The following is a 22,174-nucleotide window of genomic DNA, read 5'->3' as shown; positions in this document are numbered from 1 at the left end:
TGAGAACAGCAACTATAACAAACATTAAAGACAACATCAGAAATGCCAAATGGCAAAATAGTTGCCAGCTCGAGTGCAAATATATGAAGTATATCAAAAAGGAGACGGTTAAAAAAAATAAGAGAAACATTTGCCACAACACGCAGAGCACTAAATACTCTCGTTTTATATCGTTTGAGATTGAACTCATTTTTAATAAATGGCTTGGCAATCGGATGCTGAACAGAAGAGTTGCAAATTTTCCGCCACATTTCCATTTTGATTTTGAAGCCGATCGGATGGTAAACAAAATTCCAATTGAACGTTTTTTCCCCAATTTACCACAGTTAAAGGTGCAATTTTCAAAATCGCTAAAAACACGCATTGATTAATTCTAATCTAAAGCCAGTTTAGCTAAGTTAAAAGCCGATCGGATAAACGGCCATTTTTCGCGATTTTTTCAAACTTGCGCGTGGAATTTACGAAAACCCCCTTCTTAGCATGCACCTCCATCATCTGAAATGAGAATCTTGATGATGAATCATCTTTAGCCTCTAGATCTTACGGCTTCGGCTGGTCATCGAATCAGTCAGTGAGTCAGTGGGTCAGTTAGGCAGTGGGTCAGGGTAAACAGTTTTAAATAAAGAAAACGTATAGATATTGATTTTGTGTACACGATTGTAACCTAGTTTGTGACCCTAGTTGATGGCGATGAATCGGCTCAGTTCGATTTTCTTCCTTATTTTGTTGGCCCCTTATCTATGTTCATAAATAGTCGGGTGCATTAAATAGTAAACACCGCAGACACCAGCTGGGTAGAGCCGATTGCCCGGATACATGGAGGGAAAGATGGATGGGTGGATGGATGCATGCATGGATGGATGGATGGATGGGTGGGTCAATGGATTATTCGTTTGCTGAGACAATGGCTGGTGGCGGAGCTAGATGACAGACAGAATGAAAGTGGCTCTGGCCAAGGTTGATTTCAATCATGGCTGCCACAATGCGAAATATGTTTTACAAAGCCTGGCGAGAGTTCAATAATAAAAGGCAAAAGCTAATATAAAATCTCAAACGCAATCGCAAAGTAAGTTTTAACAGACAGCAAAAACTAGCGCAAATACGGAAAATTCAATTGGATAAGCTTGAAATTTACCACAATTGAGAAGTCAAGGGGAAGGCTTGAAAGGAAACTAGATCGCGAGCTAATCAGCTTTAACAAACATGAATCAAACCAAAAGCTAACTTAAAGGGCAGCATGATGTTAAAAAAGAGCAGCCCATAGACTGTTATGTTATAACTACATAAGCATTACATTAAACAGTGCGCTGTTAACATATCAGAACATTTTATGTAAAATTATGTGGCTAATATAACAGAATGTGTTAATATTTATCTGATTGTGAGCATTAGATCATGATTAAATACCAACTATTACTAACTAACGAGTATATGCGTAAAGGGTTTGTAAACTTAACTGACAAATCAAGGTCTTGAATAACTGAATACACATGAAATGGTTGAAAGCAAGCACAGCTAGAGTAATTAATATAACTAGTGTAATTAGCAGAGATTTAAAGCAATCAGCACAACATACGACATGCATATCTTAATAACACAGCTGACTATTGAAAGGACGAGACCCCATTCAAGTTGCTGCTAGTCAGATTTCAAGTAATATGCTCAGATATTAAGACCCAGCATTTATGTAGAATGTAAGCACACATACTTATTTAATTGAGGCGGAGTGAAGATTGCTGGGAGGGCCGGGTACGTCTTTCCTATGGAAAGCAGCGGATGGACAAGAATCGGTCGTGGCAACAGCTGCCATTCAGGAAAAAAAAAAGGGGGCGGAAATTGAGGTTATGTATATATTGCCACAAATTCATGGCATGAGCTGGGCATTTGGGGGTCAGTTGTGTCGAGGCATCTAGCTGGAGCAGCATCAGCTGCATATTTCTACCAATCTGGCCAAAATTCCAATAGCAAAAGTTGAAAATATTTGATCGTTAAACAGAGGCCGCCACCGCCGCTGCCACAACCGCCAGACAATTTCTATCAGCTGGCTATCGAGATTGCAGGACCCGGAATTCAGTAAATATTTTGATATCGTGCCATCATTTTGCCATCTGATGTGCGCACATTTTCGTATATAGTCAAATATGTTGTCATACACAGCAGCAAGTGGGGCGGGGACTTTGGCTTCTGATTTTTTGTGTTTTTATGTTTTGATTGAAATTTGTTCCAAATAAATTGCATTTTATTAAAACTTTATACCGCACAAAACAGTTCGGGTTTTGCTTGTCTGCGGGTGAGCAATTATTGAAGCTTTATTACATTTTTAATAAAAAGCTAGCGCGTAAAATAAATATAAATTTGATTAAAAACTTGTCATGTTGCGTGTCAAGTGCGGTATTAATATTGACCATATATACATATATATATTTATGTATAAATATTATATTTTTCATATTTTTTTGGTTTATTTACGCAATAAATTATTTTTTGATATTTGACTATGTTTATTTTTGGTCACAGGCAGTTCCTTAACAGGTTTCTGTTATTGTCAACAGCTCTGTTAGTTGGCTGCTGCCGCAGCCCCCCTCCCTAACTCTGTCGTCGTGCTTGACCAAAATTACAATTGCAATTTATGCAAATAACAGAAACGGAAACGGGCCAGCCAGCAACAACAGCAACAACAGCAATAACAGCAGCAGCAGCAGCAGCAACAGCAGCAGCAGAAGCTGTTGCCAACGACAATAAAAACCAATTGTAGCTGAGTTTTTTGGTGAGCTGTTTATTACAGACTCTGTTTGATTGCCAATATGTGCATGGGTGTATGTGTGTATGTGTGTGCTATTGACAGATGCTGGCGAAATTGATTAAAAATTGGCGGACGCAGAGCAGATAACGGAATGCTTTATTGCAATGCAGCAGCGATTGCATACTTTGCGACTGGTTGAGGCAAATTAACGCGCTCATTGCGATTACGTGGCTGACATGGTCAATAATGATAAACATGGAAATGAAGATTTTTGCTGTTAAGGAAGCCGAACAATATCGCACAAGTGTGGTAAAATATTTTGCAGATGTGCAACATGAAATTGTTTACTGCACTTGTTTCTTACGCTTGGTTAAGTTAGCGGAAGAATGTTAATAACATATGCAGGTCTACTTAATGAGAGTACATGCGAGCGTAGGATATTACGCTTTCTCGATCACGCCAATGGCAGCGTTATAACATTGGTCACTGATCCGAAACGTGCCCAACAGCACCAATTGAGTATCACATGATTTATGTAAAAATGTTATTTACAAGCATTTAACAATACGCCATTTTGTTTGAGTTGTGCTAACGTTCCCTCCGTTTATGTGATCGTGGTTTGCAGTATATTTAGCTAAAAAGTAATTTTATTTGAACAGCACTTATTTCTACTTAAGCTGAACGCCTTCACCTGACAAAGGATGCCAACTCTAACAGAAAAGAGATTTTCACTTAGCAGCAGCCCGTGCTTTGCTGTTAGCGGCTATTGAAGAGCAGTCGCGCCATGTTAATTTGATTATTTGATTTTTTACTTATTTATTTATATATTTATTATTTCTTTTGACCCACTCAACGTTCTCCAGCGACAATCGTTGTCCTCGTTATTCAGGATGTAACTGGCATGCCTTTTGCGCAAAGCTCTCCTGCACAGTCCTTTTGACATTTGGCTACCTCGAGGCAATGCGAGGCAAAGCAGCAGCAACTGGACTAATTAAAGACTCTAAAATGCAAATAGCAGACAGCTAGGCGAAGTGGACGTGGGGAGCTTGCCAAGTCGATCAAGAGCTGTCTCAGCGAATTCCGTCTTCTTCTCTCTTAATGCACTTCTTTTTTCGTTTGATTGTTTTGCCGATGTTAGATGATAGCAAATCGCATTAGCATACAAAAAAGAAACGGAGCCAAAGCTCCGAAATGCGGACGGCTGTCAGCTCGTGTGGCTCATCTAGATCCAGAAACGGAACCGAACCCAGACCCAGACCCGTACCCGGACCCGAACCCGGACCCGGACCCATCAGTACTTGTTGTTCTTGCTGTCATGTTTCAATTTATTTTGTTGCCTGGCCCATAAGGCCATACAAATGATGCACACACCCATGCAAAAATAAAACCTACACACAAACACACCCTAACATATGCACCCTCACATAGACACACACATACGCACAAACAAACACACTCTCAGATAGAGAGAGAATCACCTGTGGGTTGTCTTTTGAAAGGCAAATTTTAATGCCAACATTGACAGGTAACGCCATATGCCCTCAAGTGTTCGCGAGTGTGTGTACGCGGGGGTGTGTGCGTGTGTGCGCAGGGCAACGAAGCGTATAAGCCAGGCGGCCAAAAGCGAGCGGTGGTGGGGGGCAACGGAGCCGGGGTTGAGGTCGACTGCGTGCCAATGTAGCCAGCCACTCAGCCATTGCACTGGCTACTGAGCCAATTTTGAGAGCACTCTCAGTTGCCCCGCAGTCCACACACACACACACACACACATACACACACAACACGTTCCTCCCTCCACACCGGGCACCACCGTCTCCCCCCACCCAAGCTTAGCTGTTTCGCTGCCAAAGTCTCTGGAGTCACTTTGCCCGCTGTGTGTGTATCTCGTTATTGGCGGATTAAGCAGCTTGTGTGTGTGTGTGTGTGTGCGTGTGTAACAGGAAAAGAACAAAAAAAAAGAAGGAAACTGGAAACAAATCGAAAAATATTAGCGGCATATTCCTTTTGATTTTTTATTGCGCGATGTGTTTTTGCCATTGCACACACGCACACACACACACACTGATGGCTTTATCTGTGTGTGTGTGTGTGTGTGTGTGTGTGTGTGTCAAGGTAACACCCCTCGCGTATGAGTGTGAATCAGCGCTTTAAGCCTTCAGGCGTACACTCGTTTGAATCTAGACCAAGGTGAAAACCAAAAAATGTTGTTAAAAGCACCAAAAAAAAAAAAAGAACAAGAACGATAAACAACAAACAAGTGTTGCAAAACGGTGTTAAACAGAGTATAAAAATGCCAAAGAGCAAAATTATAAATAAATATGTGTACAGCTAGGTAAATAGAAATAAAAAAAAAATAAATAGAGAATGCAAGAAAGGGGCAAGGCCTAAAAATACGTTTTCATAATCAAGCCCGGAATTTTTATAAAACCAACGAATCGGTTCAATTGCTGCTTAGCCAAGGGACAAGTGCACAATTATACAAATAATTAATTCAGTTGAAAGTAATCAACATAAAACTAAAGTAAGTCATAAATATTAACTAAAATCCTAATGATGCTTTGTTAGTTTATGCCCGGATGTCTGGCATTCCAGATGCTATCGGCATGTCTAGCCCGAGTTGTAGCTCTTCAAAGCAAGGATTCTCAAGAAAACGAGTCAGTTTCCTTGGAATTGCGGCAGAGGCGTTAAGTAGAAGCTTATTTGTGTGCAGGTGTTTTTATGCACACAGCTGGGACACGCTGCGACACGCGACAAGGTGCGGCAATTGCAATCTTTGACCCACACGTAGGATGAGGCACTGCCCCGTCATGACTCCACCGGTAAGCCGTTTATGGTGCTTGTTCTTCTTGAAGTGCAGCAGTTCAAAAGCTCGCTTGAGACTGTTTTCTGACCATAAACTGAAGCAGCTTGGCTCAGAGGCCCGCTGCCACTTGAATGTTTAATAACGTATATGCAATTTTAATTTCTTTACATAAGTAGTTGTTTTCTGTACCTCTTTTTTTTATTATTATTATTATTATCATTCTAATTAATATTCATCTATAGGATAACTATAATCAGCTGAAATCGAACTCGAAGTGCCTGAATGTCGGACTTTTTATATACTAGAATCGTAGTGCCAAACTGAACAAGGCAAAATCCAGCACTCATTAGAATCGTATTTCAGATGGAAATGTTTGTCATTGATGAAATTGGGGCGTAGTTTCTACCTGTCAGAGCACCCAAGAGGCGTGTTTTTGTTGCGTACATATAATAGCATTATAATAGCATAGCATAACAATAACAATTCTAAAACAATCTCATGCAACTGAGATCTCTTTGGTCCCAATTTCGAGCAGAATTACTGTTGCATACATTTTGGAGCACAGATTCGAGGCGTGCCTCGTTTATTATGAAATTGTTGAAGTGCTAACAAGAAATATGTTATGGAACAATTGAAAGTTGACTGCGGATTTTTGGAGTGTTCAATTACATTTCATGTGCTGCACAAACAAAAGTGGATGGAGTGGGCGGTGCGCTGGCAGGGGCTGTTGGGGCGTGGCGGGTGGCGGATGGCGGATGGCGGTTGGCGGGAGGCGGTACTTAACGCCTCTTGTTGATGGTGTTTGCTCGTGTGTTGCCAACTTTTCCAGCGCCGTTGTTGTTTATTGTTGTTGCTGTTGCGTAAAGTTGTTTGCATATATTATTTCTATGCATACGAAGCTGAGGCTGACACAAAGCGCCAAACACACTCAGCGAATCATGCGTGTTGGAATGGGGTGGGAATCGCAGTCGGAGTCGGAGTCGTAGTCGGAGTCGGAAGACGGCAACACCCACGCATCAAAATTAATGATATTTTAATGTAAAAACAATTCCAGCCACTTAAGCCCCATTCATACCCATTGTGTCTGCATGCGCATGTGTGTGTCCGTATGTGTGTGTGCGAGCATTTCAATTTATAAGCCAAAGCCCATGGCGTAGTCCGCATTGAGCATGGCCATGGAAATTGAGCCCCGGCAACGTAAGGCAGCCCCACACAAAAGCAAGTCAGGAAGTTTCAGTAGAGCGTACTCAACTAATTGATACCCTGCAGGCAAAAAGTAATCTCTATCGCCAGGTCGATAATTTGTCGCTACTTTCAGGAACACTTGGCACATCAATTTCAATGAATCCATCACCCATTCGACGCTTATTTATGTACACAGACTTCCAGTAGCATCATAAATGCCCATTCGTTAGTAGAGCACACTTTTGCACAATTCCAAAAGGGTGCAGGGTATTCAAAGACAAGAGGGAACTTTCCCATTTTTGGCAGCACAAGTTAATCCCTCTTAAATAATAGCAAACTACAGTGCTTCAAAAATCAAATTACATATAACGTATTTTTTTTTTTTTATATTTTTGATTTTTTGTTATATTCACTTTTTTTGTTTTGTTGTTGGCTTTGCGCAAAATGTGGCACAGTTTTTCGGGCCGCAATTGTTTGTTCTCGTTATTATCATGCTGTTCGTCTTTGTTCCGCTTTTGTTGTCTGCCTCTCAATCTACGCGCTTTGTACAATGTACAAAAGGGTCAGCGGGGTGGGCAGAGTCAGAGAAGCGGAAAAAAAAATATGAAATGTAAGCTGGGAACGTAATATTGAAGTTGCCGCTTTGTGTTGCATTATCCGAATGCTGCCTGAAGGGGGCCGCGACCCTTTCGAAACGCCATCGACAAAAAAAAAAATGATATAAAAAGTATTCAATTTTCATTTGATTCTGCATGACAAATTGCGACGGCCAAAACGCGGACCAGTTAGCCGGAATGGCACACAAGATAATTGGCAAAATTGTTCAACATTTGCCATAACTATATATGCCCAAGAATTGACAAGGCCGAAAGTGAAACTTGGCGTGAACAATCCACAGTAGAGATAATTGCTGGGATGGCACACATGGCATTTTTGTGCTTTGTATTCATAAAGGGTCGACAGTTTCGATGCATTTAGTATATGCTTATGAAGGGACCAATTAAAAGCAAGAGGCCTAATCGAAATACGACAATTTCTAAAAACATCCCAGACACCTGCGGGTTATTTTATTTGCCCGCCCGACCAGCTGTGTTCCATGCTAGAAAGGTGCTAACAGAGAAAATAGTATTCTGAAGTAGGTATTAAAATTAAATCTTAATTAACTATCTTAGTAGGGTAAAATGTAACTAAGGAGAGAAAAGGGCTTCGTACAAGAATAGAGACAGATGGAGCTACACAATAATTTTAGTAATTTATATAAAATAGAAATATGGGAAATCGCTGAAAAACATAACTGAAACTGCTTTGCTCAATGGCTCCGAGACCGGGCAATATCAGGCAGTTTTTAAAATATGTTTCTTGTATTAAGCCTATTTGTTCGCTATTTCAATTGAACTAAATTAAAGTTACGCTCGAACCAAAACCTCAGCTGAAGGACATGGCCATCCAGATAAACCGGTTCGAAGTATAAAACAAATAAAACAAAATTTGTAAATGACTTGCAGCTTTAATACCTTTCAATATGATCAAAATCGTTAAGGGTTCAGCTCATATATATTCCGCAACATATATTCAAAGCACAATCCATAGTACATTCACAATAAACTCGGCACAAATCCTTCGACACATAACTAACTTTAGAACGTTCGATTTGCTACTAGGGTTTTCCTAGTTTTAATAATCATGCGCCTGCCGGCAAAGCAACTGGGCGAGCTTTGCAACTGGCCCCAAGAAGGAATCAAATATAATGTGAGAGTACGTTAAGCGGCGGAGCAGATAGATTTAATGTTATATAATGTGGCAAATGTTTTGCTTTGGCATTTAATGGACTTTTTGATCAATTTCCTGGAGGGGCGACGAATATCAAAGCGTCAACTTGTATCCAGTTCTCTGACAATTTAATGAAATTGGAACTGAAACCAGTTCCTGGTACTTAGGGCCGCAGGCGCAAAGAACTCAACAACTTGTCCATAAGTGTAATTAAATTTACGCATGAGACCTGTTGCTGTTGTTCTTGTTGTTGTTGCCTGTTTTGATAGGGCGCCTCAAAGTATGCTTTGATTTTGAGGCTGGGGCAAAATCAAAGCCCGAGCAAGACAAGACAAGACAAGCCGACGACTGACAGCTGCTGGGCGGGCAGTGGGCGTGTCAATAGGCATTAGTACAACCAGCCGCTAAGCTCAGCATGTGTGTGTGTGTGTGTGTATGAAGCTCTGAGATGTGCGCTTTACTCCCTAGAGACTTAGCGCTAATTCACTTTTACGCGACCAACTAAATTAATTGCAGACATTTTGCCAATCATACGCAGTACACACATAAATACACACACACACACATAAGCACTCACACACACACACACACACACATATATACAGACGCAAGCACACACCTCAGCCAGCAGTACGTGCGTGGCAGTGAAATTGTCAACTTGGGCTCTCGCCTCACTTGCAATTGCCAACAAATTTGCCAACTTTAAGTACGTGCTGGTGCACCTTTGCCATGGCACTTGCCCTTGCCCATCCATGCTCATGGCCAAAGCCAGGCCGCCTCCCGCCACCCGCCGCCCACAGCTGAGAGCGCAGCAAGTGTGATTTATATATTGTGGTGTGCACGGTTACTTGCAGACACCGCCATCTGGGCCATTTCAGCCGTCTGGGCTTGTCTCGGCTCCCACGCATGAGAAATCGACGGCAACATCTGAAATGCGCATAAATTACGCACAGAAGACCAGCTCGGACCTACCGCCTCGCCCTCTGAACCACGTACCTTAGAGGGCCACCAAACCGTGCCCATTCAAGCGTCTAATAGCTATGATTCAATTAGAGGTCCAGCGGTCTCTTGAAGAACTTGCTTTGCTCCTGCTGCTGCTGCTGCTGCTGCTGCTTTCTCACGTGTGCTAATCAATTGCAAATTGGACGCCCATGGAATGCATTGAGCAGCTCTTGACCTTCATCTGATGGGCTCCCATTATTGGGCGAGGGGACGCAGGGATAAGAGCTTGTAATTTGCTTAAGTGCTTTGGCTTTAGCGGGCAAGCTGTTTTACATTTGCCTGATCATTAATTATAATGTCTAACAAGGCCAAGGACAAGCTCCAACTGACTTTAAAATGTTGCCCAAATATTCGCTTACCAAGCATTCTCATACCTGTCTAAGAACCTTTTAAGAATAGAAGAGCGAAGCACTAGAAACATAATCAGTAACTGCTTCGATTGAGGCTCAAACGCATGTTGAGCTGCACTTGAACTAATTTAAGTACCCTTGAGATGAACTTTCGTTAACGGTTCGACTAAGTACATAATAATTATAGTAGATACCATAAGCCTACATTCCAATTATTCTCATCCTTACTCACGAGTTTACTACTTTGAAACTTGATTTAGCAGTTTATATCATCTGAAAAGTGGCTTAAATGAGAATAAGTCGGAGCGCTTTACTCAGCCACATCATAATTTACCCAGGTATTTGAAGTAAGGCCGTATGCAGTAAGGATTCTAATCAGGGTTTTGAATTGCTGACAAATTTACCAAATATTCTTTGCCTCAGATATTTTCTATTTTTAGATAAATATTTCAATTTCACTCACCAATCTACACATTTTAGGCCGAGACAGTTGTTTGGGGCTAGGTTGGATTATCTGCCAACTCGTAGAGAGCGTAGAGCGTGATCAACTCACTTCTCATTTAAAGAAATCAAATATGCAATTGGTCATGATATCCAGATACTGGAGTTTATTATAGTTACATATAGGCATCTCTTTGCCGTTGGCGACGCTGACGATCCTTCTCCTCCATATAGGGTATAATCGAGGCCTTTGTAGGGAGAATGACTACAATGGGCAGCATTTTTTTGCACTTGTCCAAAACATGATTCAAACGCTTCGCCGTGGGATAGTCCAGCAGAATGATGCCGATATTGTGGCGTTTGTATAAAACTTGGAAAAAGCCCTCAACCTCGTCGAGCGTGGTGCCTAAAAATATATGGAAATGCAAAAAATTGATAACGGATCAAAAAGTATTCACAGTACGAACCATGTTCAACCATTAGATAGTTGCGAAAGTTCTCACGATGATAACCGATGCCGGCAAGCAGTAGACCCAAAGTTACTTCCTGCAATCGACAAATGTTATATGGTATATGCACTTTGATATCTGATACAATCGATTAAGTATCATAGCTTTGTTTTGTTTCGAAAATGTTGCACAAATTGTATATCTGTTTGAGGTACAGAGGTACAGCTTCACCCACAGCAGTTTCTTTGGTACATTGAGTGTTAGATGGTGGTATAGGGGCATAGGGGCATAGCAAGTTCCGAATGTAAGCTCTACTTACTGTATCGGCTATGACACCGATGCGTATTACTGAAGGGTCCTCGGGCTCCTCTACTATCAACTCCTCCTCATCGGACTCGTCTTCGCTCTCCTCATCGCTTGCGTGCTTTTTCTGTTGAGCCTTATCACTCATTGTATCTGGATATTAGATTTCTTTTGTTTTATTTTATGTTGTGCTCGAACTGAATGTGAATAGCTTTCTATCGGAGCACTTTGTTTAGTTTCGTTTGTCAGTTGAATGTTGCGTCAAAAGTGCCATAATTTTTAGCTAAAGCTCTGCCCTGTTTTCGACATTCTGCGGGTGCTAACTCGAACCCCAAGCTGCTGTGTTAGCCCATGTTTATTTTTTATGACTTTTTAATGAGTTTCCAATAAATAGCAGTTGCCACACAGGCCCGCCCTCACAACCACCCTGCAGCACACACGCGCATAAAGCAGCCCGAAATTGCAGAGCTTAAGCCTTAAGCCGGCAGATTGTGGCACAGCACTGGCTATAGATGGAATCGAAACTGAAGCTGGAGCCAGGGCGCTTTGTTGCTGTGTTGCTCCGTTGCTGGAGTGCCAAAATTAGTTTTTTCCTCTCACTTATTTTGAATTCATTTTAATTATTAAATTTGCGTTGGCTTTGGCGCTGCCTTGCCTCGAAAAATTGAGCCCAAAATGAAAATTCAATTATGACATGAGTTTACAGATTTCCTTGCCCGGAGTCCTCTTTGCGAGCGTGTTGCTCAATGGCATTGACGGCATTGAGACGGCATCTTTGTGGCTACTTTTAGAAAATTTATTAACTGCGACTTAACGAAAATTCGTTTACTTTGCGTTTTTTGTTATCCAGTTGATTAAGTCACTTGCCCCATCCCCAGCCAACCCCACCTTCGAATAGCAGACACTTGTAGCGCATTCCCAGTTGGGTTCGATGCTTCGAACATTCTGTAAAGTTGAACATGTTTAGAGCTGTCCAGAAATAACATTGCAGCGCTTTACATAACGGCTGCACGACTGTTAAGCGGCTGTTAGCCAAAAAGTGAGATAGCTAGTAACATTTATGGACGGAAAATAGAAGAGCGAGATAATTGGCAGCTACTTGATAAAGTATATACGAATTTGAATAAGACTTTCTGATCTGACCAGATTCCATCTAGTAAAAAACCATATAAAAATGGATTGTATAAATCTTGAACATGTTGAAATAGAACAATAAGGGTGGACTAGGCATTTCCCTATCTTTCACTTACATATATACTTGTATGATGCTAAAAAAAAACGTTTGTTTTCGGCTGTGTTTTCAAAGGGCTTCCTTCACCTCTGACACAGCGCTTAAGTATTGCGGTAGATGAAAGGCTGTAAGTATCAGTGTCGCTTCAGAGAACTGGCAAACTCTTCAATCATAATCTATAAATAGCTTGGCGCCTGCTTATTTGCTTATTAGGTAACAACTTCGATGGCGACTGTCAGACGTCTGATTAATCTAACCGCACTGAAGGCGTACAATCAGTTGGCCAGAACTGGGGCTGACAAAGAGGTTGAGACTGAGACTAAGACTGCGACTGGGACAGGCAACTGACAACTGACAACTGGCAACAGGCAGTCAAAGTTCAAATTGTTTTTGTTTTACTTTTATTTTGTGCTTTTTCTTTTTGCAACTCGTCAAGTGACATAAACAAGTTAGCCAGCACAGCCCACACACACACTCACACACACAAAGAGACACAAGGGGGAAGCCCAAGCGCAAAGAAAATGTGGCAGAAACAAGCAGAAGACGCAGTCTGAATAATCCAAATTACGCTCTGAATCAAGTAGCAATTGATTATCTAACCAAATATCATAGTTTTTTATTTTTTATAAATATTTAGATTTTCTTTATATATTTATTTGGTTTATCTAAATGCTATAAGATGTCGTGTTTATTTTGCAAAAAGTAGCTTAAATACAACATTTTCAAGCTCTAGCAGGTGTTCACTCAAAGTTCCTTGGGGTCATTGAGTGTACTATGACTCCTTTTGACATTGTGAAAGCAGCTGTAGATTATCTTAAATTCATTTTAAAGTTTTTAGAAGAAAACTACGTTGAAAATCTTAATTATTTTCATGCTCGCTTGATATGAATGTGACTGCAAAGCAATTTTGATAGCTTTGGCAGCCAAAAGCATTGCGTTCATCTTTTTGTGTCACCTTAAATGTAGCTTTCAAGTCGAAAGGATTTGCGATACTTTCTCTGCCGCCCGCTTGCACATATTTGCATGGCCTTTTTTCTGAAGGTGCAGAGGGGCTGAGACAGAGACAGAGCCGAAAAAGCAAAAAACCAAAAGACAAATTGACAGGCGCCATTTGGGCATTGACTTTGGCCCCCGGTGCCAGGGGGCGTGGCACGCAAGCTGACAGCAGAGTTTTGCAAATGAAAGTTATCTGGATTTTCATTTGGATTTCGATTTCGATTTCAATTTGTTGTGAGCAGCTCTCAAAAGCCAAACAATACACGAAAATGCCGAAAGACTGAGGACTGAGCGACTTCTAAGGAGCTGGTTTAACTTAAAGGGTTGTTGTTGCCAAAAACATGTTGTTCGTGTTCTTTTTGTTGTTGTTGTTGTTGTAACGAAAGGCAACCACACACACACACACACATACGCAAATAGACAGGCAGACAGATGGTAAAATTATTATGTTCAAAGTGAATATTACGTTAACCGTAACATGGGTCGTTGGGACGGACAGACAGCCACACAGACAAACAGACAGACAAGCAGAAAGTCTGGCTAAGGGCAGAAATGACACAGTTACAAGGGAAAACATGCGGCAAATTGTAGTTAAGTATGAAGTACGTGAGAGAATATTTTAGATACTTTTATGATTATATTTCAGTATATGGCTAATACGTTTAGGGGGGCGGGCTGCTTGGCAATTGCAGCCCTGGGAAACTGGATCAAAAAACTATTTGATGTAGCATCAAAGAACTCTCTTACTAAACAAGAGAACGCCACTGGGAGAGTGGCAGAGGCAGTGAGGAAGAGCGAGAGTGAGCTAGAATAGGTCGAAAGGTATACCTTTTGCAGCCCAGCCGTATCATAACCATTTACTCTACTTGAAATTTCTGCATGCACTGGAAATGCTTTCTCTAGTTTGTCAGCTTTCCTCTGTAAGAAACAGTGCAGTCAGATAAGCTATTGGGCGCCTGCAATATCCAGAGTCGATCTTTTCTTATATCTCATTTCTCCATGTTTTCCGATCTAGCCTATGAGTTAGTATTTAATTGCAAATTAACTAATTATCTAATTATTTCTACGAGCGAAAGAAGCTTCACAGAAATAAGTGAGCTGGTCTCATAAGTGAAATTGTGAACCTGCGTGTGTTAGCTACAGGGCGTCGGAGAGTCGAGCCAACTGATTTTAGGCTTGCAGCGCAAATGAAAACAACAACAATCGCATAAGCGTGCATTTGAAAATGCAAGCGGCAGGCAAAAAAATTTCAATACATTTGCGCATTTTTGGAATTTCCCCACTTGCCGCCCCGCCCCTGCCACCACCAGCTGTGTGCTGAGCATGAAAAGTGCTTGCAACGTTCGCTGCAGGCAGTCGACTGCAAGCAGCACAGCCTTTAGGACCAACCCACGCACACACACACACACACACACACAGATTTTGGATTGTCCTTGTTGTGTAGCATATGTGTACACGTGGGTGGCTGGGTGGTTTGGATGGGTGGGTCAAATGTGGTACGGCTTTAATAACAGCGTAAATTGCGTAAGCTACCAACAACCATTAATAACTTTTCTGCACCTGAGCGCAACCAAAAACAGAAGCTGCCAACCAGCGGGCGGCCGAGACCAGAAGAGAAGAATTGAGCAAATGGCCATGGAGGGGGGGAGGGGGTGCGATGTGGTAGAGCGGCACACTGGGCGTATGCTCAATTTCAATGGGGAAACAAAAAACTGACGTGCGCGTGGGTGTGTCTTTGTGAGTGTGTATGTGTGCGTATGAGTGTGCGAATGTGTGTGTCAATTGTTTGCCTTTTGCTGTCTGCTGCTATTTCATTCAACGGATACACAAACCCACACAAAATATTGTATAGTATTGTAGACATTGTATAGGCTGCTCATATACCCTGTACAAAGGCGGCCGAGTCTAGTGGACTTGGGCTATAACGTGGACATGAAGCCAACCATTTAAGACTCATAACAGTCTCCATCCCTTAATGGATGCAAGGAAAAAATCAAGGAACTCAGAGGCTCCGAGAAGATCGATAATAATAATAATAGTACTTGAATGCTAAAATTGCCTATAAAAAAAATTTAAAAAAAAAATTATATATTTGAGTTAGTCGACGTAATCCTCACCCAAATGCACCTATGCCAAAGTTACCCCAGTTCCAGCACAGGCGACCCAGTGGCTGTCGATGGTATTTGGTATACCGACTTTCATCTGTCATGAAAAATATAAAATTTGTTTGAAATTTTAAATAATCCTGAAAGTCCCTCAATATTATAAGGCTTTAATGTGTATTTGTGACACGGGGCGTAATTAAATTTGTTTTCGTGCCATACTCAAAATATGCCAGCAAATGAAATTCGAGATGCTAGATAAAGGATGTTCTCTAGAGAGAGTACAGGGTGCAGACTTGTTAAGAGCACTCTTATGTTTTCTATGCGTGTGTGTGCGGGTGTGCGTGCGTGTGAGTGGGTGTGATGGCTGCTGCCCATTTAATTATTGATTTCAACATTGAGGTGATTAATATTTTCGTAACGTACCCGAAACGAAACGAATCGAATTAAATGGCCTCGAGCGGTTGTTGATTGTTTTTATGTGGCGTCATAATTGCATTTCCTTGTTACAGCCATTGTGCGTGTGAGTGTGAGGGTGGGTGTGTGTGTGTCTTTGGGTGTATGTAGCTACTAGTGCACTTTAGGCATACGCACCGCAGGCCAAATGACAAGAGCAACGGTTAACCACAGCTGAGTTGCCGCAGATTCGAATTGCTAATTGTCGAACACTGAAACGGCAGCGCCCTCTAGCGTTCGGATTGTGCAAATTGCTTTTTGTGCTAAGCAAGTATTTTTACATTTTCTTTTCCCTTTATTTTTTTTGTTTAATTTTCAATCCAAAGTAGCAGAAACTTTCTATGCAGCTTTAGATCTGAGATAAAGTTCTTTGCGCGTTGCGGTTTTTCCCTTAGTTTTTCCCTGGGTGTGTGGGGGGGCAGTATTGGAGAAAATTAACCGCAGCTGCGGGAACAGTTTTGTTTTTTAAATAACAATTACAATTGTAATTCTGTCATTTAATTAAAGAAAGCAACACTCGATTAACGGTTTCCCAACTGTTGCCTAATGGCAAATCCATTCAAGCGACAAGCCCGAAAAAGTATGCTACAATTTTGCACCCCCTAAGAGAACACTTACTTTGGTGTCTTGCCTGGGTGTGAGTGTGTGTGTGTGTGTGTGTGTGTGTGTGTGTGTGTGTGTGTGTGTGTGTGTGTGTGTGTATAAGTAGATGTTTTGTTACATGGCACATATAATACACACCAGCTGTAAATTACTTTAGCCAAATACCCCAACCTCAGCCCGCATTTACATATGTGAATGTGTAGCAAAAAATAAGAGAAGAAAAGTTTGTTTTTTGTTTTATTCATTTTTCTTCTTATTCCTTTCGGGCATCAATCTTCCTCCATCATTGTCAGAGGCGGCCCCAATGACGATGACGATGGCGATGACACAGCAGCGGCAGCTTAAGCACACACAGCATCAGCTGGAGCCCACCCACACACACACACACACACACACACACACATAGCCCGACACACGCATATAAAATAAATGAAATATCATTGATGCAATTTCATAATTCTGCTGGCCAACAGGAAAATGTAGGAACAATTTCGCTTACTCCTCGGCCGATTTTGTTCTTTTTGTCCTTTGCCAGTTTTTTGCGGCGTATTTGCGACCTCAAATAATAAATTAATTATTTATTTACATTACCATCAATATTAATTTAATGCTTTTTGTTTGCCCTTGTTTCCCTTCAGCTTTGGCGCCTGCAATGAAAGCTTTCCGATTACTGCTGCCGCGGGGGGCAAAACAACAAAAAAAAAAAAGAAAAAGAAAACCAAAAACATTTAAATTTCATTATAAAGTTGAGCTACTTAATTATGAGAAATATATTTTTTGCACGCATTTTATTACATTTATTTAAATATACTCAACATTCAATTCGATTAATACGTAATTAAATAGGTTAAATAATTGTAATGCCGCAAATTACGGGGAAATGCTAGAACTGACGCCATCTATAGATTAAAGACCCTTTGCCGACATTAAATTGAGTAAGCAAAGTTGCTTTAATAAGTCATTTAATTCTTTATTGACTTGTTTCCAAAGAGGATCAAATGAACTCATTTCCCTCGATTGCTTCTACTTTTCGATAGGGCAAATAAATTGCAGAATAATTACGAGTATCTTGCTGGGCAAACGAGACATATGAATGCATTTCCAAGCACCAAATACTTTAAGCAAATAGAGCTATAAGAACAGAAATAAAATGATAAAGATGGAGAGAGAGAGAGACAGAGAGAGTGAGCGAGAGCGGGAGAGAAAATATGATGCTCAGTTGTAGCTTCGGTCGCATTCGTTTGTTCGTTAAGCTTCTTCATGTGAAACGAGTCATTCGAGTGATTCGCAAGTGCTAACACTTGCAATATTAATTTAAAGAAAATGTAAACAAAATGCACAAATGAATTTGTTAGCAAAGGCGAGAACTGAGTTTAAAACTCATATACAGTTTATATGGCACGTATTTTTCCCGACAAATCAAATGCTGTCGTCACGCAATACACAAAAAAAAAAAAAAAAAAAAAAAAAAAACACAATAAATAAATAAAAATAAAACAAGAGGAAAAACATAAAATAAAGAAGAAAGTTAAGCTTCCTCTTTATGTAGAAACTCATAATTTTAATGCAATAATTCACTTAGCTCGGCATAAACAAAAAACTTTTTCCAGGAGCTTTCACTTTACACTTTTTTGTGCGTTTCGTGTTTGAGACAAGCTCTCCATCACACCGAACCTACTTCCCTTTCATTTTAAACCATTTTTGCTCGGGGCGACCACAGTCAGACAGACAGACAGACAGACAGATAGACTGGGCAGACAGCCGGACGGACACGCCCCACAGCCCTGAGCCCAGAGCCCAGAGCCCAGCACAGCGCACACATGGATTGTCGTAGCCCGTTTAAATATGCCATGAACTTACATATGGACGGATATACTATGAGCCAAAGTCTGCGCCGAAAAGTTTTAGTTTTACTTTCATTCTCTTTCTTTTTGGCAACAGTTTTTCCAGCCAGTTTGAAATGTATTTGGTTACAAGAAAGCCACAAGAAAAACCACTAAAAAACTAAAAGCAACAGAAACAAAAAACCCGACCCACAAAATAAACGGACTATTTAATGTTTAAGTGCAGCATTCAAAATGATGAATTTCATGGGACTGGCTTACGAAAAGTTTTGAGCTCAATCTAAAAACTTAAAACAAGTTTGTTAAAGTGCACAAGCTCTTCGAGCTCTTTTGTCATGTTCCCAAAAACATCTGAAGTGAGCAAAACTTTTTCAAATTAACCCAAAACAGATTTACGGTGCCAACTGTAAATTGTGTTAGATAAATGCAGCTGTGCTTTGCACTACTTTGCAGAGGTCAAATGCAAATCGAAGTGAAATTGAAGAAAACTTCGTGAGCTAACTTCTGAAGAAAACAACTGACAACAAGTTCAGGTTGATTCAATTATGATGGAAGACTTGCATACAATTCCCAACTTTTGCATATGTTTCCCAGTTGAAAATACTTTAATTTACATATAAAAAAAATGAAAATTTGTGGAAAGCATTTAACAATACAACTTCGTAGGCTTGCGGTTATTCTTAAACATACAAACAGAGGGCGGAATGCTGGCGAAACCATTTTTAAACACAGCTCAAAAACATGAAGGCCAAACAAGCGACCATTTAAATGCAACACACAGTTGCCCAGTTAATTGAATTTAATGCTGCACACACACACACACACACACACACACACACAAACACACGCACAAAGGCATCAGAGTAAACATATATAAGCACACACACCCAAACACAGTCACACACACTACAAGCAAAAATATATAAAATAAAAAAACATCGTCTTAGGCGCTTACCTGGCGCAGGCATTTTTGTGTATAATTTAAAATTTTGTTTGCGCTTGAGCTTAGGCCCGGCCCAGCAGCTGCCCCAAAAGGCAGGGCGAACTGAAGACGACCCCCGCCTCGAGAGTCACCCTCTCAAGCCCTGACGGCCAGCCAGGCAACAGGCTACAGGGAGACAGGCGAGGAACCAGCTAAAATATTTCTATCAAATTTCAATTTGTTGAAATTTGTTTTTTACAATTTCGTAAAGGGGCGGCCAAAGAGACATAGCCAGTGAAAGCAATAGAGAGACAGACAGAGACAGATAAACAGAGGGAGAGAGTGGGAGAGAGGGTGGCTGGGCTTAGAAAACTGTGAGTCGAAAGCTGCCTGCCACATAATTAAGCTACGTTCCAAAAACTTGAGCGAAAGCCCACAAAAGCCAAGCAAGCGCACGGCGGCTGTAATTAGAAATCCCCCTTAAAAATGTGAAAGATACCAAAAAACGAAATACGCAATTCGTAGAAAAGGTACAAACAAGTACAGGCTATGGAGTTGGTGTATGGCATATGGAATATGGAAAAGGGAATATAGAATATGGAATATGAAGTAGGCTATACACAAATCTCCAAGATTTGCCCGAAGATGCTCATCAAAAAGTAATGCAAAGCTTATATAAAAATAATTTTTTATGCATAATTAATTACCTAGGGACTTCAGGGTGTGTGTGTGTGTGTGTGTGTGTGTGTGTTCGTAAGTTGCCTAGCTAGAATGGCATTTAAAAGTGCGCCAAGGGGTTGGCCAACCCTCAAGCAGTGGCTGCTGTTGGCCAAAGTTGTTTGACTCTGGCCAAACATTTGCCAGCGCATAGGCGAGTGCGGGTTATGCGATACTAATTAGCGGACAGTCGGACAGAAATTCCGCACGAGATGGAGATGCTGAGCCGCAGAATCTACGCAGATAGCATCTGACGTGCGGAAAAGTTATGGCGCGCTGCGGCAGCACTTAAGCCGCATTAAATGCGGATTTTGTTTACATTTTTACTCATTACTTTGACGCCACTAGCGAGGCAACAACAACAACAACAACAACAACGACAACGACATTGCCACAAATCCAGCTAATTTGCTTGTGTTCACATTGCGTGCCACACACCGGCGCGCCTCTCCAGCTGCTGCTGTCCCGCTGGCCAGGTGTCTCCAATAATGGTCAGCGCAAATCTCTAGTTGCTCTGACAGTGTGCCACTGTGTGAGTGTGCCAGTCAGACGCACGGCCACACCACTGTTCATACAAATAGACGCACAACACACAAAAGCATAATTACTTCGTAGAGATAGATTTTGGTTGGGTAAAAACCAAGCTCCAAACTAGCTGAAATCGATAGTTTTACAAACTTACGAGCTCTTAAAAAATTTGAAAACAACCACAAAACTTTCATAGAACAAATTTTCACGCATATTTTGAGCCTTTGAATCGATTGAAGAATGACGTCTAAAGTGAACGGAATTTCATTTGTAGAAATTGCAACAATTCTTCATACAATTTTCACAACAAATTCTTTAAAAATAATCTTTTGCATAGAATCAAAAAAAGAATAAGGAAAACAAAATTAGCGAAACTTCTATGAAAATATAATACGTTACGAATCGACACACTTTAAAGAAATATATTTTTCTGTGCTGCATCTATTTAATTGGCCTGCATTGTGCTTGGGCAGACACTAACATTCAAGCCTGCGACTACATATGCCAGGCCCAGTGTCCAGGAAAGTGGGTGTTGGCATGGGGGCAGCGTTGAATTTCCGCTTGTGTTAATACAATTTTCTGTTACTTTACTTGCCTGTGCGTCGGTTCCTGTGACTGTTTATACCCTGCACTTGGCACATGTTTGCGGCACATGGGCGGCTTGTTATCACAAAAAAAAAAAAAAACAAAGGTAAACATGCATACTTCTGGCAACTTGTTTTTATTGGTTACCCGCAACAGGGTAACTACTAGTCATATGTCCCGCTCGCTTTGCGTTGAAGCTGCGACCTGGGACGTGGACAGCTGGAAGCCTGTCGTCGAAATATGCTTTGTCCACATGGTAACAAGGCACACCCACACACACACCCACACACACACACACACACACACACGCAGTGGGGCACTAATTGCATCGTTAGCAAATTTCAAACTGGCCTCAAAGTCGTCCTGTTTATCCTTATGTATCCTGTGCGCTTTCGGCTGCTTATACGAAGCTTTCATTTGCCACGCCCGCATGCACCTTCTTATTTATTCATGAGCTGTGACAGCTACGCCCCACTTTTAATACCCTAGTAGAGGATGCTAGAATCATGTCGTGAGGTGTGTAACACAATAAAGGAGACATCCTTGACCCCATAGCGTATATATATATATACCTGATCATTGTCAACAGCCGAGTCGATATTTGTTCGTCTGTTCGTCGGTCCGTCGATCCGTCTATCTCTGAGCCTAAAGTTTATCGTTTTTCAACTTTGCATAGACCCATCTTTCTGTTGTCTTACAACAGGATCAGATGCAGTTGCCATATAAAATATCGATCGAAAAGTAGGGCAGGGTAACTCGGCCTTTACGAGCCTTACTTTTCCCACATATCTGCAAAAAAATAAGATAAATGTCCGCAAGGGTATTTAATCTTCGACGTGCCGAGCCTGGTTGTTCTTTCTTGTTATTGATTGCCATTGCTCAAAGTTATGTTTACTCTCGAGCCAGCTGCGTTGTACACACACACACACACACACACACGCACACACACACACACATCAATTTTTCAACTTGAGGATTTTGAAGACTTGTTGACAATCATTTTGCAATAGTTAACTTCACAAGTCGTTAATAAATGCTTTTCACAGTGTTCGAAGTTTCATAACTTTTGCCTTATGAAATGGAATTTTTTCCAAGTTTTAATTTTATGGAATTTAATTTTACGCCCATTTCTGGCTGAATGACA

General features: G+C 41.1%; 4 protein-coding genes across 8 annotated transcripts in view; 1 reads left to right on the top strand and 3 right to left on the bottom strand.

Annotated features, from left to right (window-relative positions):
- The window catches only part of hec (calcitonin receptor hector), a 106,171-nt gene extending 95,799 nt beyond the window's left edge, over nt 1-10,372 (bottom strand). Inside the window, exon 1 of the mRNA XM_070209973.1 lies at nt 10,317-10,372. The gene's annotated coding sequence lies outside the window, so the exon portion shown is untranslated. The remainder of the gene's footprint in view (nt 1-10,316) is intronic.
- LOC6633714 (V-type proton ATPase subunit F) overlaps nt 1-11,267 on the bottom strand; it is a 44,388-nt gene extending 33,121 nt beyond the window's left edge. Inside the window, exons 1-3 of the mRNA XM_002057082.4 lie at nt 11,063-11,267; nt 10,762-10,840; nt 10,317-10,700 (exon numbers count right to left, since the gene is read on the bottom strand). Of these exons, the coding sequence (XP_002057118.1) occupies nt 10,471-10,700; nt 10,762-10,840; nt 11,063-11,194 (441 nt within the window). The 5' untranslated portion in view covers nt 11,195-11,267 and the 3' untranslated portion in view covers nt 10,317-10,470. The remainder of the gene's footprint in view (nt 1-10,316; nt 10,701-10,761; nt 10,841-11,062) is intronic.
- rsh (radish) overlaps nt 1-22,174 on the top strand; it is a 136,729-nt gene that overhangs the window by 8,766 nt on the left and 105,789 nt on the right. The gene's annotated exons all lie outside the window — the stretch shown is intronic.
- The window catches only part of hep (hemipterous), a 138,831-nt gene continuing 127,217 nt past the window's right edge, over nt 10,561-22,174 (bottom strand). Inside the window, exon 11 of one of the 2 annotated variants that reach the window (XR_004305275.2) lies at nt 10,561-10,700. The gene's annotated coding sequence lies outside the window, so the exon portion shown is untranslated. Of the gene's footprint in view, nt 10,701-10,761; nt 10,841-22,174 lie in introns of those variants that run through there. The other variant, XR_004305274.2, reaches the window with a different exon arrangement.

Source organism: Drosophila virilis, chromosome X (assembly GCF_030788295.1).
Source record: "Drosophila virilis strain 15010-1051.87 chromosome X, Dvir_AGI_RSII-ME, whole genome shotgun sequence".
Lineage (NCBI taxonomy): Eukaryota > Metazoa > Arthropoda > Insecta > Diptera > Drosophilidae > Drosophila > Drosophila virilis.
This window is presented reverse-complemented; position numbering and strand designations above follow the sequence as displayed.